This window comes from Cynoglossus semilaevis, chromosome 12, assembly GCF_000523025.1.
Source record: "Cynoglossus semilaevis isolate Cse_v1.0 chromosome 12, Cse_v1.0, whole genome shotgun sequence".
Taxonomy (NCBI): domain Eukaryota; kingdom Metazoa; phylum Chordata; class Actinopteri; order Pleuronectiformes; family Cynoglossidae; genus Cynoglossus; species Cynoglossus semilaevis.
Genome location: NC_024318.1, coordinates 10,456,339 through 10,479,769, shown reverse-complemented (window position 1 = coordinate 10,479,769; position 23,431 = coordinate 10,456,339). Strand labels below are relative to the sequence as shown.

Sequence of the window (23,431 nt, the reverse complement as noted above, 5' to 3'; positions counted from 1 at the left end):
AACCATGGTGCAGCGCTTTATCAAGACATTGTTTAACACAGTTACAGAATGAGAAAATAACGGAACACAGTCAAACAAGGGTAATGTGCAGAGAGGAAATAATATGGAGTTGGTCATTCAAATACTGGAAATATTGAAACTATGTGAGAGGTTCAGGCCGCAGTAGCAGTTTGTTTTTAGAATTACTACTCAAAGGTCAAAGGTAGCCTTGATCCAATTTAAATTAATCAATGTATAATGAGGACAGGAGTGGCAGAGGAGTATGTGAATGCGGTGCATGATGTCCATGGGAATGTAAAAGAGTAACAGGCTTATCTCTGAGCTCTTTTTGGTTTGATGCATTGATGAGGTCAAGGAGCACTTGCAAATCACAAAAAGAAGCAGAACCTCATAGAACCTTCTATGACGTGTACCTAAGAGAAGGCTGGATGATGCTGAGATTCTCATTAATCTTGACAAGGGTAGATATGAATAGCAATGGAGATGCCATATAGTATGAAACAGAGATGATTGATTGTGGTGAAGCACTAGGCTAGGTGGTGCAACAGACAATGTCTGGACAAAAAGGTAAAATAATATACTTTGGCAACCCTCAAAGAGAGCATCAGAAATAAGTAGGGGGCAGTAACTACTTTAAGATGATGTTGCAATCCATGGTTTAAAGATGCTCACTAGAATTTACCACTGTGAATTTTTTAGAAGCAAATCAAAACAATCCTTTGGAAATATATTTATAAAAAGGAATTTTATAAACTTAAAAATGTTTTAATATCTCTTCTGGGATTTTTTTTCTTCTTCTACATTCCTCAGGGTGAACAAGGGATTACTGGCTCTCCTGGTCAGCCTGGACCTTATGGTGCTGATGGTAAGCCTGTGAGTACTACATAGCTCAATATACAAACATACAGTACACAACTGCCAAAACAGCGTCATGTCAGGTTGCTGGGAGCTAACACCCAAACGATGCCTTTGTGCTTGCCTGCTGATTTGTCAGCACGTTCCCTCACCTGTTGATACAGTAGCTCCATATAAAACTAGAGCTCTTTCCAAATTAACAAATAATCAATTGACTGTTTCTGTTAATTTGGTGTCATAATAAGTTGTCCCAAAGCTCCCATGGCCTTGAGTTGTCCAGACAACATGTTGACAATTGAAGGCAACTGACTGACTAACCAAGTGTGTGTTTCTGCATCTTTTTTGGTTGAATCCTAGGGTATCCCTGGGGTTAGAGGAAGTCCTGGGTTGCCAGGTCCACCAGGAATTCAGGTAAAGAACACCAAAACATAATAATATTACTCAAGTTTGAAAAAAAAAGTAAGATGTCCCTTTCTTTTGATATCAGGGACCACGTGGCCAACATGGGTATAAGGGAGAGCAAGGGAGTCCCGGTGTTTCGGTATGAAGGTCAAAAGCAAAAAATATAGTTTAGAGGATGTGTCTCATTTGTAGTTCAGTTTTAAACCAAATGTTAATCTGACAAATTATATTCACATCTTTAGGGTGAAAGAGGGATGCCAGGATTAACAGGACCTCCAGGACTGCTAGGAGAGAAGGTGGGCACATGACCTATATAGTATTACCACTTACAAACACTTTGTATTTTGAAATTTAAAAAACCTAAGGCCTGAGAGCAGCGCAAATTAAATATGTCTAGCGAGGTAAAAACTAGGGACATCAAAAAGTTTTTTGTAATACTAAAAATAAAATTGCTCAATCATGATAATTACAGCCAAAAACAGTGTGCTATTGTGATTAATTCAGTTACCTTCTAAGGAATTATTAATCACTCTAACATTTCCATCATTTTGCAGCCGTGATAAAAAAAACTATCTTTATCTTTTATTTGATTTTTTTGAAGTATATCAGTCTTTCTGGAAATGTAGATTGTGCATTTGTGTTTTTGAATACTGTATAATCTTTGTTACAGCAATCCTGTTTCAGGTGCTTATGTTTTTACTACAAGGAAATGCTGTTCAAGTGGAGGCATTAATCAAGTGTGTTGCTGTGTGGAGTGACCAAAGCTGACAGAAAAAAGTACAAAAATATGTCAAGATAAATCCTCTTTTTATGAGATCTAGTGTAGGGATTAACAGGAAATCCCTGTTAGATACATCAACTTGAACAGTTTAAACACTGCTGCATCAATCACTCTAGAAAACATATGTTATTAATATAATGTCTGATCCCTTAGAGTTTCTATACTTATGGCCAACAGTGCTTTAAAGAAAGGGACATTTGAAAGTTAAAACTGTTAATTTTTGACTGTTGATCTTCAATTTTTTTTTTTAAATCATCTTTGTCCCTTTGGTTTGTGTTTTTTCCCCTTAGCTTGCATTCTGATCCTTGGCCTCATAGCAACAGCACGGTTCCAAAAATGATTCCAGATCCCTGAAAGTCTAATAAACAAATTCCACATCTATATAGAGGACAGAATGTTTGTAACTAGAGGCTCCAACGTGGCTGCCGCGCAAGTCACCTGCGCCAGTAGGCCTTTAGAAGATTTATATATTAGTGAAAAATACGACAGCTCATTTTTGTGTCAGTCAAAGCAGGAAAAATAGAAGGTAGACCACACAATTACTGAACTATGACCGGGACATTGATGTGTGTTTTCTTTTATAGCTAAGGTATATACAAGAGTATGTCAAAAAATCTTAAAACTTCTCAGATTTTAATAACTTGAACAAATTATCACAACAGTCAACCTGAGGTTTTTGACAATTGTAGCATTGCTATGTTGTTTGATCAGATTTTTAACCGTAAAAAAATAAGATCAGTTTTTTTTTATCAAACTTAAAAAGAAATGTAAAATTTTCAACCGTTCTTTCAAGTTTTGATCCACCTGATTTATTCAAAATTGAACTTGATTTCAGTAGAAGCAGAAGCAGATTTTTGACCTGTTCTAACGACATCCCCCAGAATTCTACAAAAAGGGACTTTCCCAATGAAAACACTGCTTGGAGAGGTGTTTAAACTTGAATGGTATGGTAATGGAAATTATTAATGGTAATTAAGCGATATGTAGAACAATAGCTGTTCTTTTCCACGTTAGTCTTCTGGTCAAGTCCCAGTCATAAAAGGTTGATATTTGAAATCTCCCTAATCCAGATTTGTATCCAGAGCACCACCGAAATCTAATTATTTCTTCTTTAGCCAGAGCCGTCCTTCATTTTCATTCTTTTTTTTTTTTGAGTTATGCTTCGCACAGACTGATAGCTGAGCCAAAACATAACCTCCTCTGGCAGGGCTAACAATGCAAAAGCAAAAGCATATGAGCCACAAAGACAAAGCACCATTGAGCTGTAGCTTGTCAGAACCAGACTAAAGGCTAAAGGGGAACAAGTCTCGCTTTGATGTTCATCTGACCAACATTGGGAATAACATTAGATGGAGGAACAGTAAAGTAACGCAGACTCAACCACCACTTCCACAAACCTACGTTGTAATCATGTGGACCACCGGCACCATCTGACAGTTTGCTCCAGACCAGAACAATTCATGCAGTTAGTCATATTTGGAAAAAAAAAAAGAGTTCTCGGCTGGCTGCAGACATGTCTGCACCTGGAGCAAATTCTCCTGTACCATCTGTCCTATTATGAGAAATCCAGTCTCTGCTCTTGGATGTATCAGTTTAACTTTTTTCTAGTGTTTCCTTTGAATTCCTCTGGATTGGTCACATTTTTTTTTTTGTTGGCCAGAAAAACACTCAGAGGGAGAAAAATATAATATGGGACTTAATCGAACAAAGTCATACATCTTTAAATAGGTAACTGTTGTCATGTTTGTTTTCAAAGAAAATGCTGGCATTTGCTTAATTTATTCAGGAGTAACAGAGGATGAAACTGACAATACCATACTACACAGAAATACTGCTTTTAAGGAGGTACCATGAAGGAGAAGAATCAATACTGGTGCCTCCCGTGTGGCAGCCTGTGAGTTGCAAACATGTACTTAATAGCGCCTCCTGTGGCAGCCTGAGGTTGCAAAGAGTCACACTGTAAATTTCCCCATTGTGGGAGGAATTAGGGACTCAATTATATAATTATCTATTATATCTACCTCTCTCCATCAGGGGTCGCCAAGTGATTGCACCGAATGCCCTTCCTAATACAACCCAACCTGAAATATTTTGGGATTAGGTGGTTCACTTACTATAGTCACAGTACAATAAAACTGGTGCTATTATTTACAACAGTGCTAAAACCACCATAAAACTAAATTTTCATTATTATTTAAACTTTTTTCTATCGGTCTGAGGCCCGATGAAGAACCAGTTTTCTTCAGCCAGCAGCCAGAGAAACTTTTGTTCGTACTTTAGGGAATTTTCGTCCTGTAAAGTCAAAGATTTTCATTGGACACAATCTTACAAGCTACTAAACTACTTCCACAAATCGTTCTCATATTGTAAGACCACCAAAAGCCCTAGTCTCATTTTCCTGGCAAGGGAGACAAAGAATGGAAACATATGCAGTCAGCAAAATTAAGCCTTAAAGTGTATAATTTGGGAAAACCAAAAAAAAAAAAGAGATACAGTTGACCACTGTACTTTGAAAAAAGATTGGTCGTTTGTATTTTCACCATCTGTGTTTAATTAACCAATCGTTACCAGTCTTCATTTGATCTCTACGGCCTATTAAGACTGAAGCTAGCGCAGCGTGAGCAGTGAAAACATGACATCTGACTACTAAACTCAGCCACTGCCCACCTACTCGTGTGAGCAGCACCCAGCAGAGTTTTATGATCCATGTTCTCTGGTCCTAGAAAAAGAGTCCAACAAAAACACGGAAACTCACTGCAGCGTGACAGCAAATAAAGCTCACACACCACCAGTTGGCTTCTAGGCTCGTTCCTTTACTGTCCTCCAGACAGACTGCAGCATCACAAATGCATTTCCACACCAACACCAAAACCTGTGTGAAGTGTCCAATTAACCTAACAGCATGTTAAGTCTGTTTAAATAGAACATGGTCAATCATTGGTAAATTATATTCAATTACTAATGAAAAACACAGTAATATATAATTATCTAATACAGGCATGGACAAACTAAAGACCGGGGGCCGGATGTGGCCTGTTCAGCTTTTTAATCCCGCCCGCCAAACCTTTCCAAATTATATAATTTATTTATATTATCATTATACTTCTGCTTTTTCCCTGCAATACCAATGTTTGCCCAATAGATGTCATAGAAAATGGTAAAAGCATTTTAGCATTATAGCTCTTATGCATGACTTCTTCCAACTGTTGTTTTAACTCTCCTCAGGGCTCCATGGGATTCCCAGGGACTGCAGGGTTACCAGGAAAACCTGGCCAAGTGGTAGGACCATAGATACACATTTAACCTTACCGTATAAAGAACCTGACACAATCAAATACAACATTTAACTCACACTTGAGTGTTATCACCAGGGTGAAAAGGGAAGAATGGGGCCTCCTGGACTACGCGGTTATTCGGGCCAACCTGTACGTATGACGTAGTAGAAATCCAAATGCCTGGTTTTCGATTATTTTCAATATAAATCTGTGCGTCTCTGATTTCAGGGTCTCCTGGGGAGAGATGGAAAAAATGGACTTCCAGGAAGTCCCGGCCAAAAGGTCTGATTTGAACAATGCATGCACACAGACACAGAGTTAACACACTTTTCACAGAGATGTGAATAATGTGTTTATCTGCGGTGAAAACACCCTGTGTCGTACAGTGACGCTGTTGTCTGCTTTCAATTTATTTTGTCCTCATTAACTCATATATTTCAGACGATTATTTATTTCATCAACACAATTTTGCCTGTAAATCACGGACGGTATTTCTTCCGATACATAAGCAGGACTTGCTCAAGATGTTTTATCTGTCGTTCAAAGAAGAAACCTTCTGACCTGAAGCACGGAGAAACTCAAACCTGTTCTGTTGCTTACTTTAAAAACTTCTGATGACAGAAATAGCCTGAATGACGGAGCATCTTCACAGATGTTGTTGTAATTTCATTTTCCCTCTGTTTTCCGCTGCGATAAGGGAGAAGCTGGTGCCAGTGGCATTTCTGGTTCTGATGGAAGAGCAGGCCATCCTGTGAGTTGTGATTTCACTCAGTGTGTTTTTTTCTCTCTTATTATTCCTGTGCATCTCCACATGGATTCTTAGAAATAGGCCATTTTAATGGTAAATGTGACACAAATGGTCCATGAAGGAAACACGAAATAGACAGTTGCACCAGGTTAGAGTTCAGCTTTTGGAAACTTAGACCAGGAACTTTGTGTTTGGTCCTCTGCACTAAGCCTCACCAAAGGCTGTGCTGTGTTAACATGCAGCAAGGCTGCAACGTGCTCACTGCGTGTGACTTCTGTCAGCAGTACAGAGAGTACCACCAACAAGCAGTAAATTAGGGGTATTTCCCCTGCAGTTCATCCCAGGATAACCCTCTTATGTAACAAACAGGCCGGAGCCATAATCTTAGGCAGTGAAAGTAACTCATCCAGGGAATTCTGTGGTGCTCTTGCAAATCTGCTTGAGGAAGAAACTATTTCAACTGGGCAGCCACCTCAGGGATCATCATTGTAAATGTCGTCCAAAAGAAAGCGATGGGCCCACAAAGATGAGTCAGTCGCTCCGCATGGCTGTAAGTCATATTCCCTCCACACCAGAACAACAGCCAGTGCTTCAGCGTAGCTTCAAACGGACTTCAGATGGGTTTTTTTGTCCTATAGGTTGAGTCTAACTGTCTGGGTGGTTTTGTCTAAAGTCCTGTTTCACTGTCTGTGAGTCTGTTCCATTCACTTGGCAAATCTTAGTCCAGGTTTTTTTTGTCGGGTAAATACTAAGCATCTGTGTTTATCTCAGTGGAAAAGGACTATGTTTATTTGCCTTAAACAAATTAAATGTTAGCTGAAGTAAAACAGTTCCTTTTTTCCATGTCAAATTTTTAAAAATCATGTTTTGGTGTATTTTTCATTTGAAAAATAAATAAATAAATAAACACTATTTTAGTGGTTCCATAGTGTAGCAGTTAGCATCCCTGCCTAACAAGCAGAAAGTCGTGGGTTTGATTTCCAAAGGAGCCACATGTAAATTTCACAGTTGTAGGATGAATAAGAGACTAAATTATAATTTTAATATATTTGTTTGTTTCTTGCTCTCAAGGGTGAACCTGGATTACCAGGACCTTCAGGTCTTGATGGACAAAAGGTTGGACAACTTTATATACAGTACATAAACATACTGTATAATATCTTTTTGGGCATCCTACGTGGAAGTTTAATACAGTCCCATGTTTGTCATTGTAGGGAGAATCAGGTTTGCCCGGGCCAAAGGGCTTTAAAGGATCACCTGGACAATCTGTAGGTTCACAGCTACTGCTCAACGTGTGACTAAAACACAAATCTGTTCAGTTTTCAAAAAAGCTTTTTCTACTCTCTCAGGGTGAGGCTGGTTTACCTGGTTTACCTGGTATGATGGGATCAATCGGACCAAAGGTAATTGTCTATATTTATCTGGCATTAATAGATTTCTCTTATCTATCTGAAATAACAAAACTGCTAAGACAAGGGTAAAAGTTGCAAAGTGGTGTCCATACAACTGAAACGTTTTATTGCACTCGTTACAAAGAATAAACTGTGCACTAAGAACAATCCCTAGAGCTGGTGAGCACATTACATCAAACTGGGACAGAAAAAAATGCAATTCTGAAGCTCTGTCTACGTGGGCTGCAAGCCGAACGCTGCAGCTTTTAGCAAAATGTTACTAACTGTGCAATACATGACAATCAGCTGTTAACACGTATGGATTTTAATCTCAATCTGAATTATATTACAGTCTGTGTCGTCAAAGTCTACATGAACTCCTGTGTTTTTTTTTTGTTTTTTTTTACTTGGTCTGAAAGAACACGAAATCATAGAAAGCTGTTTGAGTCAGCAGCCTTACATGTTTCTTTGGATCTGTGTTTTTCTAAAATAAACTTGAGTACAAGTAATGACCTCTTGGCTGCAGTAACGCTGCTAAATTAAGCAATGATCCAGTCCTGCTGCTTTCGTCAGTGGAATTTCTGTGGAAATGTAAGCAGTCTGGCCGTGTCTGGTTTGGACGTACTGTCTCCTAATCACTATTCATTTGTTGATCTGCGTGTTATAAGCCAGTGAGCGTGGGTACATGGCACCAGTGTGAATGGACACACAGGCAATACTGTACTATTAGGGCTGGTCCCTGTCCTTGCAGCACCTACATACCTATTGTGCAGTGTACAATGTGTCAATAGTAGGAACAGTTTTAAAAAACCAAAATCTCCTTATTTATTCTATTTCATTGTTATTTTTTTCTGCAACTTTTCCCTTCAAGGGGAGCAAGGGGGAAAGAGGAAGTCCTGGTTTACAAGGAACGCAGGGCTCTGCGGTATGTTTACAAATGAATATGAAAACTTTGTCACTGACATCGACTTTCAATAAATACATTAATTGAACAGAAAATGTTTTATTTTTTCAAAGGGGACTCCAGGACAACCAGGAACTTCGGGTCAGCCCGGTCATCCTGGCATGCCTGGCCTGAAGGGCATCAAGGTGGTTTTCTCTTTGTCTGTTTTAGGGTTGGTTTTTATCGTGTGGTTTGTTAAATTATGTCTCTATCGTTTACCAGGGTCTGAGGGGAAATTCAGGTGAAAGAGGAGAGATGGTAAGACTCTGTAATCAGACCTTAATTAGTCACACACACACATGTGCTCCAGCACCCTCCCTGACCTCTATGAGTGCTAAGAGGTTGAGAGCCCCTCTCTAACTGTACATCACCACAGTGGTTTCCAATCATGTCCTGTAGCAGACTAATTTAGCCTCTCCAAGTTGACACATTCACAGACATTCCTGGAAAACTCCACTGAACTGTTTAAGCACTGTAATTCCTAAATAACTGCTATCCTTATTCTTCTTCTTTCTTCTTTTTCTTTCGGCTTTGTCTCTTTTTTCAGGTTTAGGAAATAAAATCATAAACCAGTGCCAGCTGTGGAGCAGTTCAAAATAGACTATCCAAACTGAATTTTATTTGACATGCTCCACCTGCCTACAATGACTTGGCGCCCCCTAGGGGGAGGTCACCCCCTACCTTAGGAACTACACTACATTAACATGACCTCGGCTATAATAGTGAGTGTAAAAGCCATGATGTAAAGATAATCAAAGCTGCAATTAAACCATATTTAGAAATATTATCTTATAAATATATTTTATATACACAAATAAATAACATTTTATCTGGAGTTTCTTTTCTTTTTTTAAAAAAGGGTAAGACTTTTTATGAGTTTATGAGTTGTTTGTCTTTTGTGGTTAAATGAAACTGTATTTTTATTAATACTTTCTTCTCAGGGATACAAAGGTGAAAAAGGGGAACCTGGCCGGCAAGGGAATCCTGTAAGTTCTATTTGGATTGCTTTTTTTGATTTCCACATGGATTGCTACTCTGTATCTCTTTTAAAATGTTTATTGTGTCTTTCGTAGCACTTTGTTACATATTTATGTTTTTTTTAAGTATGATTTTCATATTGATGAATTGCTGCAGCTAAGAAGTAAATACAACGGATATATTAATGGTCAGTCATCATCATTCACTAATCTCTTCTTCCCTTGTTTTGTTAACTTTGATTGACAGGGCTCCATCGGCTCAGTGGGACCAAAAGGAGAGGTTTGTGAAGCCGGATGCATTTTTCCTATCTTTGGGTTGTATTATTGCCGCTCTTATTGACACAGATTTTGTATTTTTGCCAGAAAGGGACAGCAGGAGACCCCGGCCAGAGAGGTCAAGATGGCCAAAGGGGCAGCCCTGGACAGCCAGGTCATTCAGGCCAACCTGGCCCGAGGGGACTACAGGGGGACACCGGTCTACCGGGGCCACCTGGTCTACCAGGAATGGAAAGCAGATCTGTATGTGTGACACAACATGTGTGTCAAATACACAGTTAGAGACTTGGTTGGCTTGTGGTGTCTAATACATGAAAATGATTATTGGTATGTTTCAGATGACTGACCTGCCTGACAGTCACATTCGACAAATCTGCATGGACATTCTGCGAGGCGAGTGTCACCAGGAACAAATTTAGGATTTTAACTTGTTTTGCAAAATTTGATTTTTTTTTTTTTTTGTAAATTGCAGCTGAGCTACCTGTGCTGTTACTGAACAACCAGCAGACTAGCTGCTCAAGATGCCAAAGCCGGCCTGGCTCTCCCGGTCCTCCAGGTCCACCTGGACCTCTTGGACAAAGGGGTCTTCCTGGACTCAGTGGGTCTAGAGGTCAGCCTGGTCTTCCAGGTCGGCCAGGTCATCCTGGCATTATTGGGCTCAAAGGTAGTTAGCAGTAAGAAGGGAATAATATGTTGTATATCTACAGTATGGGTCTCTTTAAAAAGGACAGTTGTGTTTGCAGGAGAACCAGGTTTCAAAGGTGAGAAGGGCAGTCCTGGTCGAAATAAGATTGGAGACCCAGGCCCACCTGGGCCACCAGGTACAGTGTATAATTGGACCAATGATTTAATGTATAGTTGTGTATTAATATTGAATCATGTTGCACAGATGGTTCACACTTATTTTAACTAGATCCCTTGCACTCAATGTAACACTGTCCAGTCTCTGCAATGTCTCTCTTCATTCGTGTGTAAAACTTCTTTCGGACTGATTGTTTTAAACACCACAGGTCCAGTGGGTCCACAGGGATACAGCCAACCTGGTCCTCCAGGTAAGCCAGGATCTCCAGGTCTAAACGGAGCAGAAGGTAAAAGTGGTAACCCTGGCATCCCTGGGTCGCCTGGGGTGTGTGATCCCTCCATGTGCTATGGTAGCATGATGAGGCGGGATCCTTACAGCAAAGGACCAGCCTACTGACATGGTAACTGCAGGCACCATCACCAGAGTTGATGTGGATCAAACAGCCATTCTCAGGAAAATCTCATCTTTACAGTTTCTGTCATGGGAACAAAACGGACCTCTTGTGACACCTTCTAAGTGATTTTAGACAGACGACGAACTTCGTATCACAATTTGTCCAATAGTTTTTTGTTTTATTGTTTTTGTTTGAATTACAGCTTTGAACGAACCTAATTAAATGCTTAACAAAAGTGACTCCCCTTCAAACCTGCCCTCTGATATGCCTGGACTCATATAAATCGGTTTGGCTATAAGTTTGACCATAATACCCCCTAGTGTTTGTTGTATGTTACTGCCTAAAAGTTCACAGGAAATGAAGACGGTGCTATGAAAACAGTGTCATGAAAACATCAACCATGTATAACTTTCGCGTTCGTTAATTTTAACCTAACAACTTCAGAAATCACAATGTTTAAACGTTAAACTGTGAGTTTGATTTCCTGTGGCTGATTACGTGCTGCTGTAAGCCTGTGTTTTTCTAATTAAACCTTTAACTCTTTACGAAAGACTTTTATACAAGTTAATACTGCTAACATGTTTTTTCTTCCCTTATTTGAAATTCATCCATGTGTTATTTTATTTTAGTCATAAAATATGATGTTTGATGTTTTACGTTCCTTAGGCAAACTTTTCATTACTGTAGCAAGTCATTTTGTTGTTATTTAAAAAAAGTTCAACTGTATTTCATCAGACATGCCATGTTAAGTAACTTTATATATTTTTCTGTGTGTTAAGCTTTTTTGAATGCCTTTTTGTGTACGATTCTTGTATAAAAAAACCGACTTGGATAATCCTCGACTTTGGAATCTAAGTTTCCGGTTTATTTCAATGTTTGCATTGTTGGTGTTTTGCTTCTGGACATTTTTTATTTGTTTTTGTACAACATAACTTAACTATGGATGTTCAAGGTAATAAAACAAAATGTTGCCTGGGTCGGTTTAGACCCAGAAGCACGTTTTGGTTTCGAAAAAAACGAACAAGAGCAGACGTTAGATGTGGCGACTATACTATAGGATGAAGTACTGATGCGAACTACTCCAGAGGATGAAGATGAGGAAGATGCTCGGACAGCGTCGGGGTCGTCAGTGTTTGAACAAGAGAACCGAGAGAAGAGTGACAGGAGCAGAGGTGAGAGAGAAAAAAGACTCGAGAAAAAGTGGTGCGGAGTGACACAAGCAACGGTTCTCTTGTTAACGGGAGAGGGGTATAAATATACGTTTGTCATGCATATTTGAAGTTAAAGTTCGAGAATATATTTATTTGAGAAATGCTCTACTAAGAATTGAAGAAAACAATGATAAAAAAAAGTATTGTAATCACCACTGAATTTAGAGTGCATAATTGACGTATTACTGCCTGTTGTCGGACTGGGAGGAAACGGGTTACTCGAGAAGCACGCACCTACTGCCACCTTGTGGCTTGTAAACATAAGCGCTTGGGAAACTGAGCTACTGTTTACTACTGAATGTCCACCGCTGCTAGTTTTATCTGGCTTCCTCCCAATTCCTCCGTGTTCTTTTATTTGTTTAGTTTTAACGCAACACTATCATCTATCGGTATCACAGAGAATATCAGCACTGTGTTACTGCAGACAGAAACAGTTGTTTTTGTGCCATAACATGGCGGAGGGGATTGTGTTTATTCGATATGATTTTATTGTTTATTTTAAGGGTACATTTCATCCGTATTTTTCTTCTATGGATATGGATATAATAGAGTGATATAGGTGAAAACAAAATAGGACTTACAATGACGTATTTACAATTTGCCCACTAGATGCCGCTTTGTAGCTGTGCACGTCATGTCCAGGAATTCTGAGCTCCCTTTTCCCCTCTGGTCAGCAGCCATCCATCATATGGAAAAGTGTAACTATTAATGTTTTTCATTACAGCAGCTTATACTTAGTTCAGCATACTATTTACTTAATACTCCTCAGAGAACGCAGCCTTATGTATGGAAGCTCTGCCTTAAATTAACCTTTCCTTCTCAAAGCCGTGCAGTCTGGGGAATAGGTTAATATAATTATGGAGATGGAAATCATTTCAGTAGTGGATCTGTGGTCTCCAATGTTTAATTTGTCGAATCATTGCCCATATAAGTGCCAATTATTTTATATATTTTGGCTAAAAAATACATCATCTTGATGCACCTCTCAAACCTTTTTTTTAACTTTATCTTTTAATATCAGGCCAAAAATAAAACGTATATGTGTCTTTGTTGTGGTGGGTGAATGCAGCTGCAGCCTCCTGATCCCTATAAACACGTTGGACTTCAATAAGTTCAGGTGATTAAAAGCCTCTGTCATTATTCTCTCACTCGTTAAGACGGCCTCTCGGATTTCAAGTGTCTCCTTTTACACTCGGGAGCCCTGCACATTCATCATAGTACCGGGCTGAAGTTTTATTGCTGCCTCTAGAGGTGGATGCAAAAACAAAAGTTGAGTGTGGGAGTGAGTGGGATGGACTCGGAGGGCAGCTCGCCCCCGGTTTACGCACTCTCTCACTGGGGAAAACAGAGGAAAAGCCAGGGAATGAGTGGAGAACACATTTCACGCACTTCATTCACTTGAAACTCCGAGTTATCCCACATTGCTCTGGGCGTACCTTCGCGTTTTTTCACCACAGTGAAGGAAGGTGAGTGACGGGGGTCACAGCTCCATAAATACTTGGAGTGACACAGGGCTGTGAATGGACCGTAAAGGAGCGCGCACTGTTGGAGGAAACTGACGCACAAGAAAGGGGCGCAGAGGTGACTCTACTGCAGGCTGGTGCTTTAAAGAACAATTCAAACAATAATTGGACCAAAGCTCCTCAAATGCCACCCTGACGCATATGGTTAATATGGAGAGTCTATGAGGAAGCATTGGCGACAAGATAAATCACCTACATTTTTTCTAATTTATTTTTTGCCAGATTGCGATGTAGTTCAACTTCTCAGCCCAGAGTGAGCCATTTGTCAAGATGACAGCGCGTACACCTTTGAACCGTGCTGTTCTCGGACTGGCGTGGAGCTGCTTGAGCTTTCTATGCTGCGCTCATTGCGGCTCGTTGAGCGACAACCATGTGCACTCCAGTTTTATTTACAGGAGATTGCGCAATCACGAGCGTCGGGAGATCCAGAGAGAGATCCTCTCCATCCTGGGCCTTCCTCACCGTCCCAGACCCTTCTCTCCCGGGAAGCAGGCGTCCTCCGCGCCGCTCTTCATGCTTGACCTGTACAACGCGATGGCCGTGGAGGAAGAGGAGGAGAGGGCGCAGCAGAGCGCGGCAAGGAGCCACAGTGCCAAGGCTCAAGGGCACTCCAGGAAAAGTTATTACAGTGCCCAGCATGTCGGGTACAGCCGTGTCGCACAGCCCTACCGAGCGGCCCCTCTGTTAGGCCACAGCCCTGCACTGACCACAGCACAGGACACCAACTTTCTTAATGACGCTGACATGGTCATGAGTTTTGTCAATTTAGGTAAGTTTGTATGTTTGTTTTTTGTTTGTTTGTTTGTTTGTTTTATTTTTCTGAAATTATCACTTCGTTAGCAGTAAAACAATTCATTTTTCTTATTTGTTTTGACGTTTTAAAATCAGATTTTTATCTTTTAGTTTAAAATGTGTATTTTATTTACTTTTTAAAATTTCTAAATTCAGCATCTTTTATGTTATTTTTTCTGACAGGTAATATGAAGCTGATTCAATGTGTAAGCCAACTTAAAAGAATTTTAGGAAATGTATAAAGTATATTGCTGGATCTGTTGTACCATTATTGACAGATCAAGACATCAAATTAAAGGATCAGTTTTGACATGCTAATTTCATTAATATTGACAAAAACTATTTAGCAAACATACGATAATCTTTCTGCTTCTATGCTTCTATTCGCAGCCATATCCTCACCAAATAATTTGTTTATTTAAACTAAAAAAAAGGTTTTCTACTAAGCATATTTATTTAAGTACTAGACACTGTCCGCGCTGCGTTTACTGCTTCAGGACTGTGTGCAATGTTCTCCGTTTTACACTCCAGACAATTTGACTCTATTGATTAGTGCTGTTCCATGTTAAGAAGCAGCTGATCGGCGTAATGATTGTGTTTGTTCAGTAGCCATGACCTTTAACCCTGCACTTCAGAGAAACTTATCAGATGACTGTCTGACCTTGGGGAAAATTGGTCTTAATCATTTCCTGTTGTTAAAAGGGGAGTGATATTGACTGATGCCTGTGTTCCTCCCCAGTTGAAGTGACTTTGAGAAGAAGCAGTAACTCTATATGTTATTGAAAGCAGTTATTGAGGATTAAATTATGAAGCACGCCACATGGAAACTTGTACTCTGAGGTCTAATTTGCAGAGTTGCAGTACACGCAGAATTCCGAATGAATGAATAAAAAAACATGCCATACATCATAATATTGGCTCTGTATTGTGGAAGGGCTGTATTTTCTTAAGTATATAAAACATGCAAAAGGTGAATGTGTGCAAAGTTTTTCTGGGAGTATAATCCCTCACCTTGGCCTGAGCCCATCTGTTTCCACTTAGCAGTGTACCAGTGCATGTACACTGTCAGCCTTCAGAGCTCTGTTCTCCTTCTGGGGACTGTCAGTGAAGTGTTCAATGGGGCTCTGTCTTTGGTACTGTACGCTCCAGCACGGCTACTGAGCTCAGCTGCTTTGGAGCATGTGTGTTAAACCTCATGCTGCTTAATAATCCTGCTAATAACTATTAATCAGACGTCAAGCAGCCTTAGCTAAACTTCTGATACGTAATACGGACTGTAAAGAAACAAGTGAAAATACGGAAAAGACAACACGTCTATTCTGCGCCCAGCCTTCACACACCTTCAGCAGCGTGAGTGAGATCATCGCTGTTATTAAACCTCCAGCTCTTTGAAAGTTAAATGCTCCATGTTCTCAGTGGCACTTCTGCTTCAGATTACTGCCTGTGGCTCATATAATGGAACACGCTCAGTGGGTAAAAAGTCAGGCCTGAACTCTGACCTCTCGGTGCTAAGTAACCGCAGGCCTGCTCTGATGATAAAAGTATCAGGGACAAAGCACAGTATGATAAAAAAGAAAAGTCAATTATCAAAGGCGTGAGATGTTTTTGTCATATTTATAGGAATCTGTGTCGCCGTTTGCAAAGACTATTCTTGTGTACATTATACTTAGGTTCCTCATTTAAAAAAAATAGTATTCAGTATTATGTGACCATAAGAAAAGGTTTTGATCACATGAGTAAATACTTACATTTACTATAAGTGCATATCAGTAAAAATAAGTACTCCACTGCCATATTGGGTGAAATCTATAGGGAGGTCATCAACAGGTCAGAGAAAAGGTCAGGGCAGCGGCCTATATGACATTAAAGAATCCTCTTTGGCGTCGTCTCTCACTTGAGGATCAGGCCAGAGTGTCTTTAATTGAAATCAGCCTGTTTTTCCTAACTGACAGCCCATTCATCATGGCCAGAGAATGCTGTTAGGCACACAGTGGAGGGCCTGTCTGAGGGCTGCTACCTGTATTCAGTTGACTGATTTAATGAACTGGAAAGTACTTTTGTTGGTAGTCAAAATGTTTGGTTTGGAGCGGGAATGTAAAAGAAGATGTCATAAATTACCTGCGTTCATGCTGCCATATGTTTTCTTAAGTTTGGTTTAAGCTGGCAGTAAAAAACGAAACTCATTCCAAAAATATTTTCTTTCACCAGTGGAGAAAGACAAAGATTTTTCTCACCAAAGAAGACACTACAAGGAATTCCGTTTTGATCTGACCCAGATCCCGGATGGTGAGGCGGTGACTGCGGCGGAGTTTCGGATCTATAAAGATCGCAGTCACGCACGCTACGACAACAACACTCTAAAGGTCTCCGTATATCAAGTCATTAAAGAGTATCCAAACAAGTGAGTGCAAAACAACACAAAACTTCATTTGTAGCTGCTCTTATTTTCCTTTTATTTTCTTGTGAGATTTAAATTGATTTTTACACTGCTTGCCATATTAGGTGAAATTACTGTCAGTATGTTTCTAATGGAGATTGTGTGGATACTCAACTATCACTTTATTAAGGTATTATTTTTTATTCTTGTCCGTCGTGCATCACAACTATAGAGACCTTGTGTCACATGTCACAAAACGTGAAGAAAGTCATATTTGTTCACTTGGCCTTTTACATTTTGTTAACTTATTTATGATTTTCCTTAAAAACAAACATTTAAAGAAACTCAAAATTCCACATAATTTTGTGTTTTTATTAACATCACATCATTGAACTGGTTTGAATTCATTGCCACATTTTTGAACTGCTACCTATTTCAAAAGTCATTAATAATTTCAAGTCACTTAACTAGTAAATGTTTACACAAATAGTTTAGAATTGTAATATTGTTTTTGAGAATAAACATATGTCAAGAAAAAGAACTGAGCATCAGTGTAGTTTACGATATAAAGTGTTCCATCTGCTTCTTTGCGTCTGTAAATCAACAGAGGAAACAGACAAAGCTGTTACTTGAGCCTTACTGTAATCTGCCCCCGCCCCTCATTTTAAACACCTACTGTCCTTCACATCTGAATCTTTGCGCTCACACACTGAACGGCCCCCTATCTACGACTCTGTTCTCTTTCATTCTCACCATGTCTGCCATACAAATATAGTCCCCGGATAAAGGGGGAGCCATTAGAGCGTTGGCCACTTATGAACCTTGGAAGGTCCATCAGTTATCACTCGTCTTGTGTTGCCTGCCAAGTTGGCCGGCTCCCAGATGAAACCACGAGGTGGGGGAGGGCCCGTTTGGGTGCTCCCCTGATCACCGTTATACCCACCACCTGCCTGTCTTAACAATATAACGGAAGTTTAAACCGTGACATAGCTGAATACACAGGGGTGTGTTTAAAAAAAGGGCCCGCATTCGCCTCGCCAGAAAATGTGTGTGGGTGATTGAAGGGGAGATATGACCCTCCTGGGCTTTAAAAAGGGCCAAGGCAGTGGACTGTGCCATCTTAAAGGGGAAGAGTGCTGCCGTTTAAGTTTTCACACACGTTTTCCGGAGGAATGGTGTTTTCCTGTCAGTATTAACAAAGAGGAGCCGCGCTCTCCCAGTGCAAGAAACCTAATCGTATTGGAAAGGTTACAGCAGTGTGTAGAACTTAATAAGTTTGTTTTTACAACTTATCTCACCTCTGACACATGCTAATAAAAAGTCAAGACTGATTTTTCAATTTTAAACGAATAAACAAGTTTGGATTAGTATCAGTAAACTTTTATATAATTATTTCTTTAAAATATCTAAAGCACAACTTTAGTGATGGTTGTTAAGGATATGGGTAAAGGACCAGGGTAATAATATTAGAGTAATGTGATTTTTTTTAAAACTTTAAATCAAATAACTATTAATTTAATAACAGTACTAAATTAAATCAACCTTATTTGTTTGGTAAACAACTGTTTTGCCCTCAAACAAATACTTTTTCAAGGTCTAAAAAATATGGCAAATGCATTGTCATCTTTTAAAATGCACAGGGCCAGGCAAGAAGAATTTACCTACAGTTCAGGGTCCTGTTAGAGTCACATGACCTTATTTCACTAAACAGTTCAACCAAGAATAGTGGGACATCCCCTAAAGTTGACTGTGGTACAGGAGAGTGAGTAAAAAGTTTTCAGATTAATTTAATAGAATTTTGTCAGATGTTTTCCCCACAAGGTCACAACCTGCTTATGAACGTAAATAAAAAAAGATATATCTGAAATTAATACATATATATATGAAAATCAGGAATTCCTCGTGCACCTCAGGTTGAACTTTACTACACCTGTAATAAACACAAGTTCCTGTTCCCTCCAAATAGTACATAAAAGACCGAAGCCACGTGGCACATCTTTGTTCTGTTCTACCAACACCACCTGACCACAAACACAACGACAAGCCTCAACCGCTCTGCAGCCTGAAAGGAATTCACTACAAATTGTGATGCGGGATTTTTTTTTTTTTTTTTTTACCTTTGGGCTGATTGGTGACTGCTGTCAAAAATACACAGCGTCATTTACAAAAGTAGTCTTCACCACAGAGTCCTGCAGTTTAACCAGGTTTACTGTGTGTTACAATGTGATGCTGTCATAAAAAAATCTTGGATTCAGAATCATACACCTCAGACACCTCACAATTCTGTTGGTTTTGTTTCAGTTTACAGATGCAGTAGAACCTTTTTTTATTATTTATTTATTTATTTAGAGAGCCTGAACTGCAACACACATGTCACTTGTTTATGCATAAACTGTAGAGGAACAACACTAATGTCACCATCTGTTTCACTGACGGATGTAAGAACTCAGTAGAAATATTTAAAAAACCTACATGTAACAACCCAGATTAAAGTCCTGTTAAATTGACTGGGTTGGTGTTGACGCAGCGTGCGTCTGTCTGAGTGTTTACTTCATTACAAACGTTCTCTCTCTCTCTGTACCCACAGAGATGCCGAGACTTTCTTGCTCGGCTCCAGAAATGTCCAGGCCTCTGACGGAGGCTGGCTGGTGTTTGACATCACAGCCACCAGTAACCACTGGGTGATGAACCCACAGCAGAACTTGGGCCTGCAGCTGTGTGTGGAGACTGTGGATGGCAAGTGAAATTCATTTCTTTTTTCTTTTCTTTTTTTTTTACAGTTATTTAATAATCACATCAATACCATGTCCAGTACTCATCCTTCTATCTGTAAACATGTTTTCCGTTGGGCTCACATTTAAGCGTAAATAAAATATTTATTTCCTTAAAATTGTTGTTTTGAAGGTTTTATTCACCTCGTCTTCTCCATAGGACGGAGTATCAACATCAAATCTGCTGGAATCATTGGGAGAAATGGGCCCCAGTCCAAGCAGCCATTCCTGGTAGCTTTTTTCAAGGCCAGTGGGGTATTACTGCGCTCAGTCAGAGCCGCCGGTGGGAAGAAAAAGAGTCACAATCGCAATAAATCTACTAATCAACACGAATCATCAAGAGCACCAAAGTCTGGAGGCATGTGGACTGAACTTTGGTTTTTTTATCATAACTAAAAATCTCTTCATCTAAATCCAGGCATCCAGCTACAGTTTCTCCAAAATTTGCTCAGATTTTCACCTCTAATACAAATCCAAAAAAGTCTATTAGTAAAAACCAACAACTTTAAAATCTTTCCAAAAAAATCTAAATCAAATCATAAGACAAACATTATAGTATTAGCAGAACTAGTGCTACAAAAGATATTGACTTAATCTCAATTTTAATTTATCTTTGTCAAGTTCATCAACAATAACAATTTAAAGGTAATATTTTAGATTTTTATTTGTTGAGGAATAATGAAATTATTATTTTCATTGTAATATTAGTATTTATATTTTGGTGACAAGGTGTCAAAGCACAGAAAATAATACAAAATTATTTGCTGAATATCATTTTTGTTGTTGTTTTTTTCAGATTATAACACAAGTGAGCAGAGACAAGCATGTAAAAAACATGAACTTTACGTCAGTTTTCGAGATCTAGGCTGGCAGGTAAGAGTTTCTTCTCCTTCTTCTTCAAATACCAAAATAATAAATAATAATAATAACAAATAATAGTGAGTATCATCATTTGAATGACTAAATAACTAGTTGAGCAGCTGCCGTTGCTACTGTTAAACTGTTGAAGGATAACAGTTATTTGTATTACAAGAAAAAAAACGAAATTGTATTATTTTGCAAGCATTTCTTTATGTATTATTTCATTATTATTATTATTACTCTTATAACTAATGTACTTAGTATTGGAGGTGAAACTGTTCCCTGTTCTGTGAAGGATTGGATCATTGCACCCGAGGGCTACGCTGCTTTCTATTGTGACGGCGAGTGCTCGTTTCCACTCAACGCGCACATGAATGCAACAAATCATGCGATTGTGCAAACCCTGGTGGGTATCCTTTAATATTAATAGCACTTTCTCATCACCATAAAATTGTGTTTTCAGTTTCTCTAACGTTGTTGCCAGTTGTAATTCATTTAAACACCCACGGCTGTTGCGACCTCCTTTGAAACCTACTTTCTGTTCTTATTTATAGGTGCATTTAATGTTCCCTGACAATGTGCCAAAGCCATGCTGCGCGCCAACCAAGCTCAACGCAATATCAGTGCTTTACTTCGATGACAGCTCCAACGTGATCCTCAAGAAATACAGGAATATGGTGGTCAGGTCTTGTGGATGCCATTAGTGCGTGGACTCACTTTAACTTATAGAATCTGGTCAAACGGGGGAATCGCTGGAAAACACATCTGCGACAGGTGTGATGTTTTGTACATTGTAGTGTATATAAAGTTTTTATTACTTAATTTATTTTTCTCTTTTTTTAATAGCACTGACTATTGTGATATTTAAATGATTAGACAAATATTTTTATTACACATCTCCTCTAACTCTTGCGTCCATTGGCATATACTCAGTTTTTATTTGTATTTACTCTGTTTTCATTTTCTTTTTAAATTATGTTATAGCATTCTAGATGAGCAGTGTTTATTGTCTCTGTCCCCCCAAGTTACTTTAAACCACTTATGCATATAGAGTAGTTTCCATGAGGCAACACAAGCACAACTTGCGCAAGTTGATGGAAACTTTTTTGAATTAAATTAAATCACTGGAAAAAAGCAGTGAGTGTTTTATAATGTCAACCAACCAGCACTGATACAACTTCATTTTTTCCGTGTCAGCTTTTTTCCCCTTTTCCTGTTTTTGTGGATGAGCGTGTCCTCACGAGGGAGTGTTTTTGGAATTTTTGGCTCCAAGTTTGTCAACGTATTAATGGCTGACAATTTATGTCGTTCTTCACACCACCCTGGTCTATCTCTCCGCCCATAAACACCATCGCCTCGTGTCTATGTAAAATAAAAGCTATAAACACTTAGGACTTCTTCCAATTTCTGTTTAAAAGTATACTTTACTCTGGAGTGCAGTGCAGTTCAATAAATTTACCATTTCAAAAAAGCCTCTCCTTTTTCCTCTTCTCGTTATCCCCACATAAAACAGAATTGTCTCGAACCTCTGCAGGTTTCAGATTCACCACCAGCCTTCCTAACAGCCCCGTATTCTTTTGTATTTCTGTCTTATCCACTGTGGACTGCTGCCAGACTACCTTCTAGGATTTATAAATGACTGGCCAGTATGATGTAAACTTAAAGTGCACCCACTGAGCCTGTTGACACGTTCTCAGTAGTGGTACGGTGCTAACACTAAAACATTCGCTGTGACCTCCAACCTGCCCCAGAAGGGTGATAATCACTGGGCTGCCAGCAGAGAAATGTATATCATTTAGTGACCGATCTCTTCCAGATTATGGATGAAAGACGCTCTCCATCGCATAATTTATGGGATACCTACAGTATGGCACCCCCTCCGTGCATTCTTAGCCCTTGTATTTTGAGTTTTGCCATCTGCTCCGAGCAAGGATTCACGACTGGAAACAAAGAGAAGAACATAAATTCAAGTGTTCTTACTCTTCCTACTCACTCAGGATAAGCAGATTTTTTGTTTTTTTCTGTGTGAGTGAGTGAGTAAGAGAGAACGTGCTATTTCCAGAGAACCGCTCCGGTTACGCGCTGATTTTTCGATGGTCTTGGAAATGTTGGGATTAGGTTAAAGATTAATATTTATTTACACAACTGTGCTGGCCTTGGCTGAACACAGGATATGTTCTGTTGCACTCTCTACTCCCACCTTTGCTCTTCATATAACATTTTTTTCTGTGACACGGTCGAACATTGAGTGACTGTATTTCACTTATTAAAAGCAGCGGCCTGCCTGCCCAGATGTTACGCGGCTGCATCTAAAAGGAGTGTTGACATTGGGTGAGTAGAAGCGGCCACCTGCTAACTTAACTCTTGGCTTGAGGGGTGATTTGCATTCCTGTGGCCTGTTGCCTGGCATGATTACTTCTAGCACTTCACAATCCCGTCTACTGTTTAATATCAGCGGCTCCGTCCAATTCAGCCACATTTCGAACGATTCTGTGCGACAGAGTCTCCGCTGAATGAGCTCTTATTCAGCCTTACCGCAGAATTACGCTTCCTTCTCAACAGCAGCCGCCCGACCACATTAGAGCGGATGGGTAACAAAAGCCATACTCAGGGGCAGATTAAAACGTCAGTGCCTTCTCCTTAGACGCTCCTCCAGTCAAACTCAGCCCTGCTGTGGGTCAGAGGTTCTCTCACATTCATCACACTCCAACCTCCAGTAGCTACTTGTAGAACGAAGACGAGTAAAAAGGTGGGACACCCTCACCTTATCTAATTTTCTGATGTATTATTCATTGATTCAGTCACTGGTGTTAAAATGTTATTTGACTAGACTGTAGTAACCTACATAATTCCATAAATTTGATCCCTGCACGGAAACTAACTTCACTTTTATAGTCAGGATGCCTTCTCCTGTGATGAAAGCAGCTTTTTTTTAACTCAAACTTTACTACAAACACGTGTTCACGTTGGTAGTCTTTCAGAATATGTTCTATATCTAAGTAAACATCTTAAGCACTTACAAAAGTATCTGCAGATACGTAAACGATTCACG

General features: G+C 39.5%; 2 protein-coding genes across 6 annotated transcripts in view; both read left to right on the top strand.

Annotated features, from left to right (window-relative positions):
* Positions 1 to 11,686, top strand: part of col21a1 (collagen, type XXI, alpha 1) — a 24,531-nt gene extending 12,845 nt beyond the window's left edge. For 4 of the 5 annotated variants that reach the window (XM_025060785.1, XM_025060787.1, XM_017037012.2 and 1 more), the window contains 21 exons: positions 811 to 873; positions 1,213 to 1,266; positions 1,343 to 1,396; positions 1,500 to 1,553; positions 5,264 to 5,317; positions 5,410 to 5,463; positions 5,542 to 5,595; positions 6,011 to 6,064; positions 7,133 to 7,177; positions 7,276 to 7,329; positions 7,411 to 7,464; positions 8,324 to 8,377; positions 8,470 to 8,541; positions 8,618 to 8,653; positions 9,337 to 9,381; positions 9,620 to 9,652; positions 9,736 to 9,891; positions 9,987 to 10,041; positions 10,121 to 10,312; positions 10,392 to 10,469; positions 10,659 to 11,686. In XM_025060785.1, coding sequence (XP_024916553.1) covers positions 811 to 873; positions 1,213 to 1,266; positions 1,343 to 1,396; positions 1,500 to 1,553; positions 5,264 to 5,317; positions 5,410 to 5,463; positions 5,542 to 5,595; positions 6,011 to 6,064; positions 7,133 to 7,177; positions 7,276 to 7,329; positions 7,411 to 7,464; positions 8,324 to 8,377; positions 8,470 to 8,541; positions 8,618 to 8,653; positions 9,337 to 9,381; positions 9,620 to 9,652; positions 9,736 to 9,891; positions 9,987 to 10,041; positions 10,121 to 10,312; positions 10,392 to 10,469; positions 10,659 to 10,846 — 1,503 coding nt within the window. In that variant the 3' untranslated portion in view covers positions 10,847 to 11,686. Of the gene's footprint in view, positions 1 to 810; positions 874 to 1,212; positions 1,267 to 1,342; positions 1,397 to 1,499; positions 1,554 to 5,263; positions 5,318 to 5,409; positions 5,464 to 5,541; positions 5,596 to 6,010; positions 6,065 to 7,132; positions 7,178 to 7,275; positions 7,330 to 7,410; positions 7,465 to 8,323; positions 8,378 to 8,469; positions 8,542 to 8,617; positions 8,654 to 9,336; positions 9,382 to 9,619; positions 9,653 to 9,735; positions 9,892 to 9,986; positions 10,042 to 10,120; positions 10,313 to 10,391; positions 10,470 to 10,658 lie in introns of those variants that run through there. The other variant, XR_001760814.2, reaches the window with a different exon arrangement.
* A 156-nt stretch (positions 11,687 to 11,842) lies between these two features.
* On the top strand, positions 11,843 to 23,431 carry bmp5 (bone morphogenetic protein 5). The gene is made up of 7 exons (XM_017037104.2): positions 11,843 to 14,347; positions 16,579 to 16,771; positions 19,335 to 19,483; positions 19,679 to 19,876; positions 20,315 to 20,391; positions 20,675 to 20,785; positions 20,934 to 23,431. The coding sequence occupies exons 1-7, from the start codon at positions 13,849 to 13,851 to the stop codon at positions 21,081 to 21,083; spliced, it is 1,377 nt and encodes a 458-aa protein (XP_016892593.1). The 5' UTR covers positions 11,843 to 13,848; the 3' UTR covers positions 21,084 to 23,431.

Bases quoted from the DNA above. Each gene is read 5' to 3' on its own strand.
- bmp5 (XM_017037104.2), top strand. From the start codon at position 13,849: ATGACAGCGCGTACACCTTTGAACCGTGCTGTTCTCGGACTGGCGTGG. The intron at 19,877-20,314 runs GCATGTGGACTG...TGTTTTTTTCAG, and splicing joins AAGAGCACCAAAGTCTGGAG to ATTATAACACAAGTGAGCAG. The intron at 20,392-20,674 runs GTAAGAGTTTCT...TGTTCTGTGAAG, and splicing joins TTCGAGATCTAGGCTGGCAG to GATTGGATCATTGCACCCGA.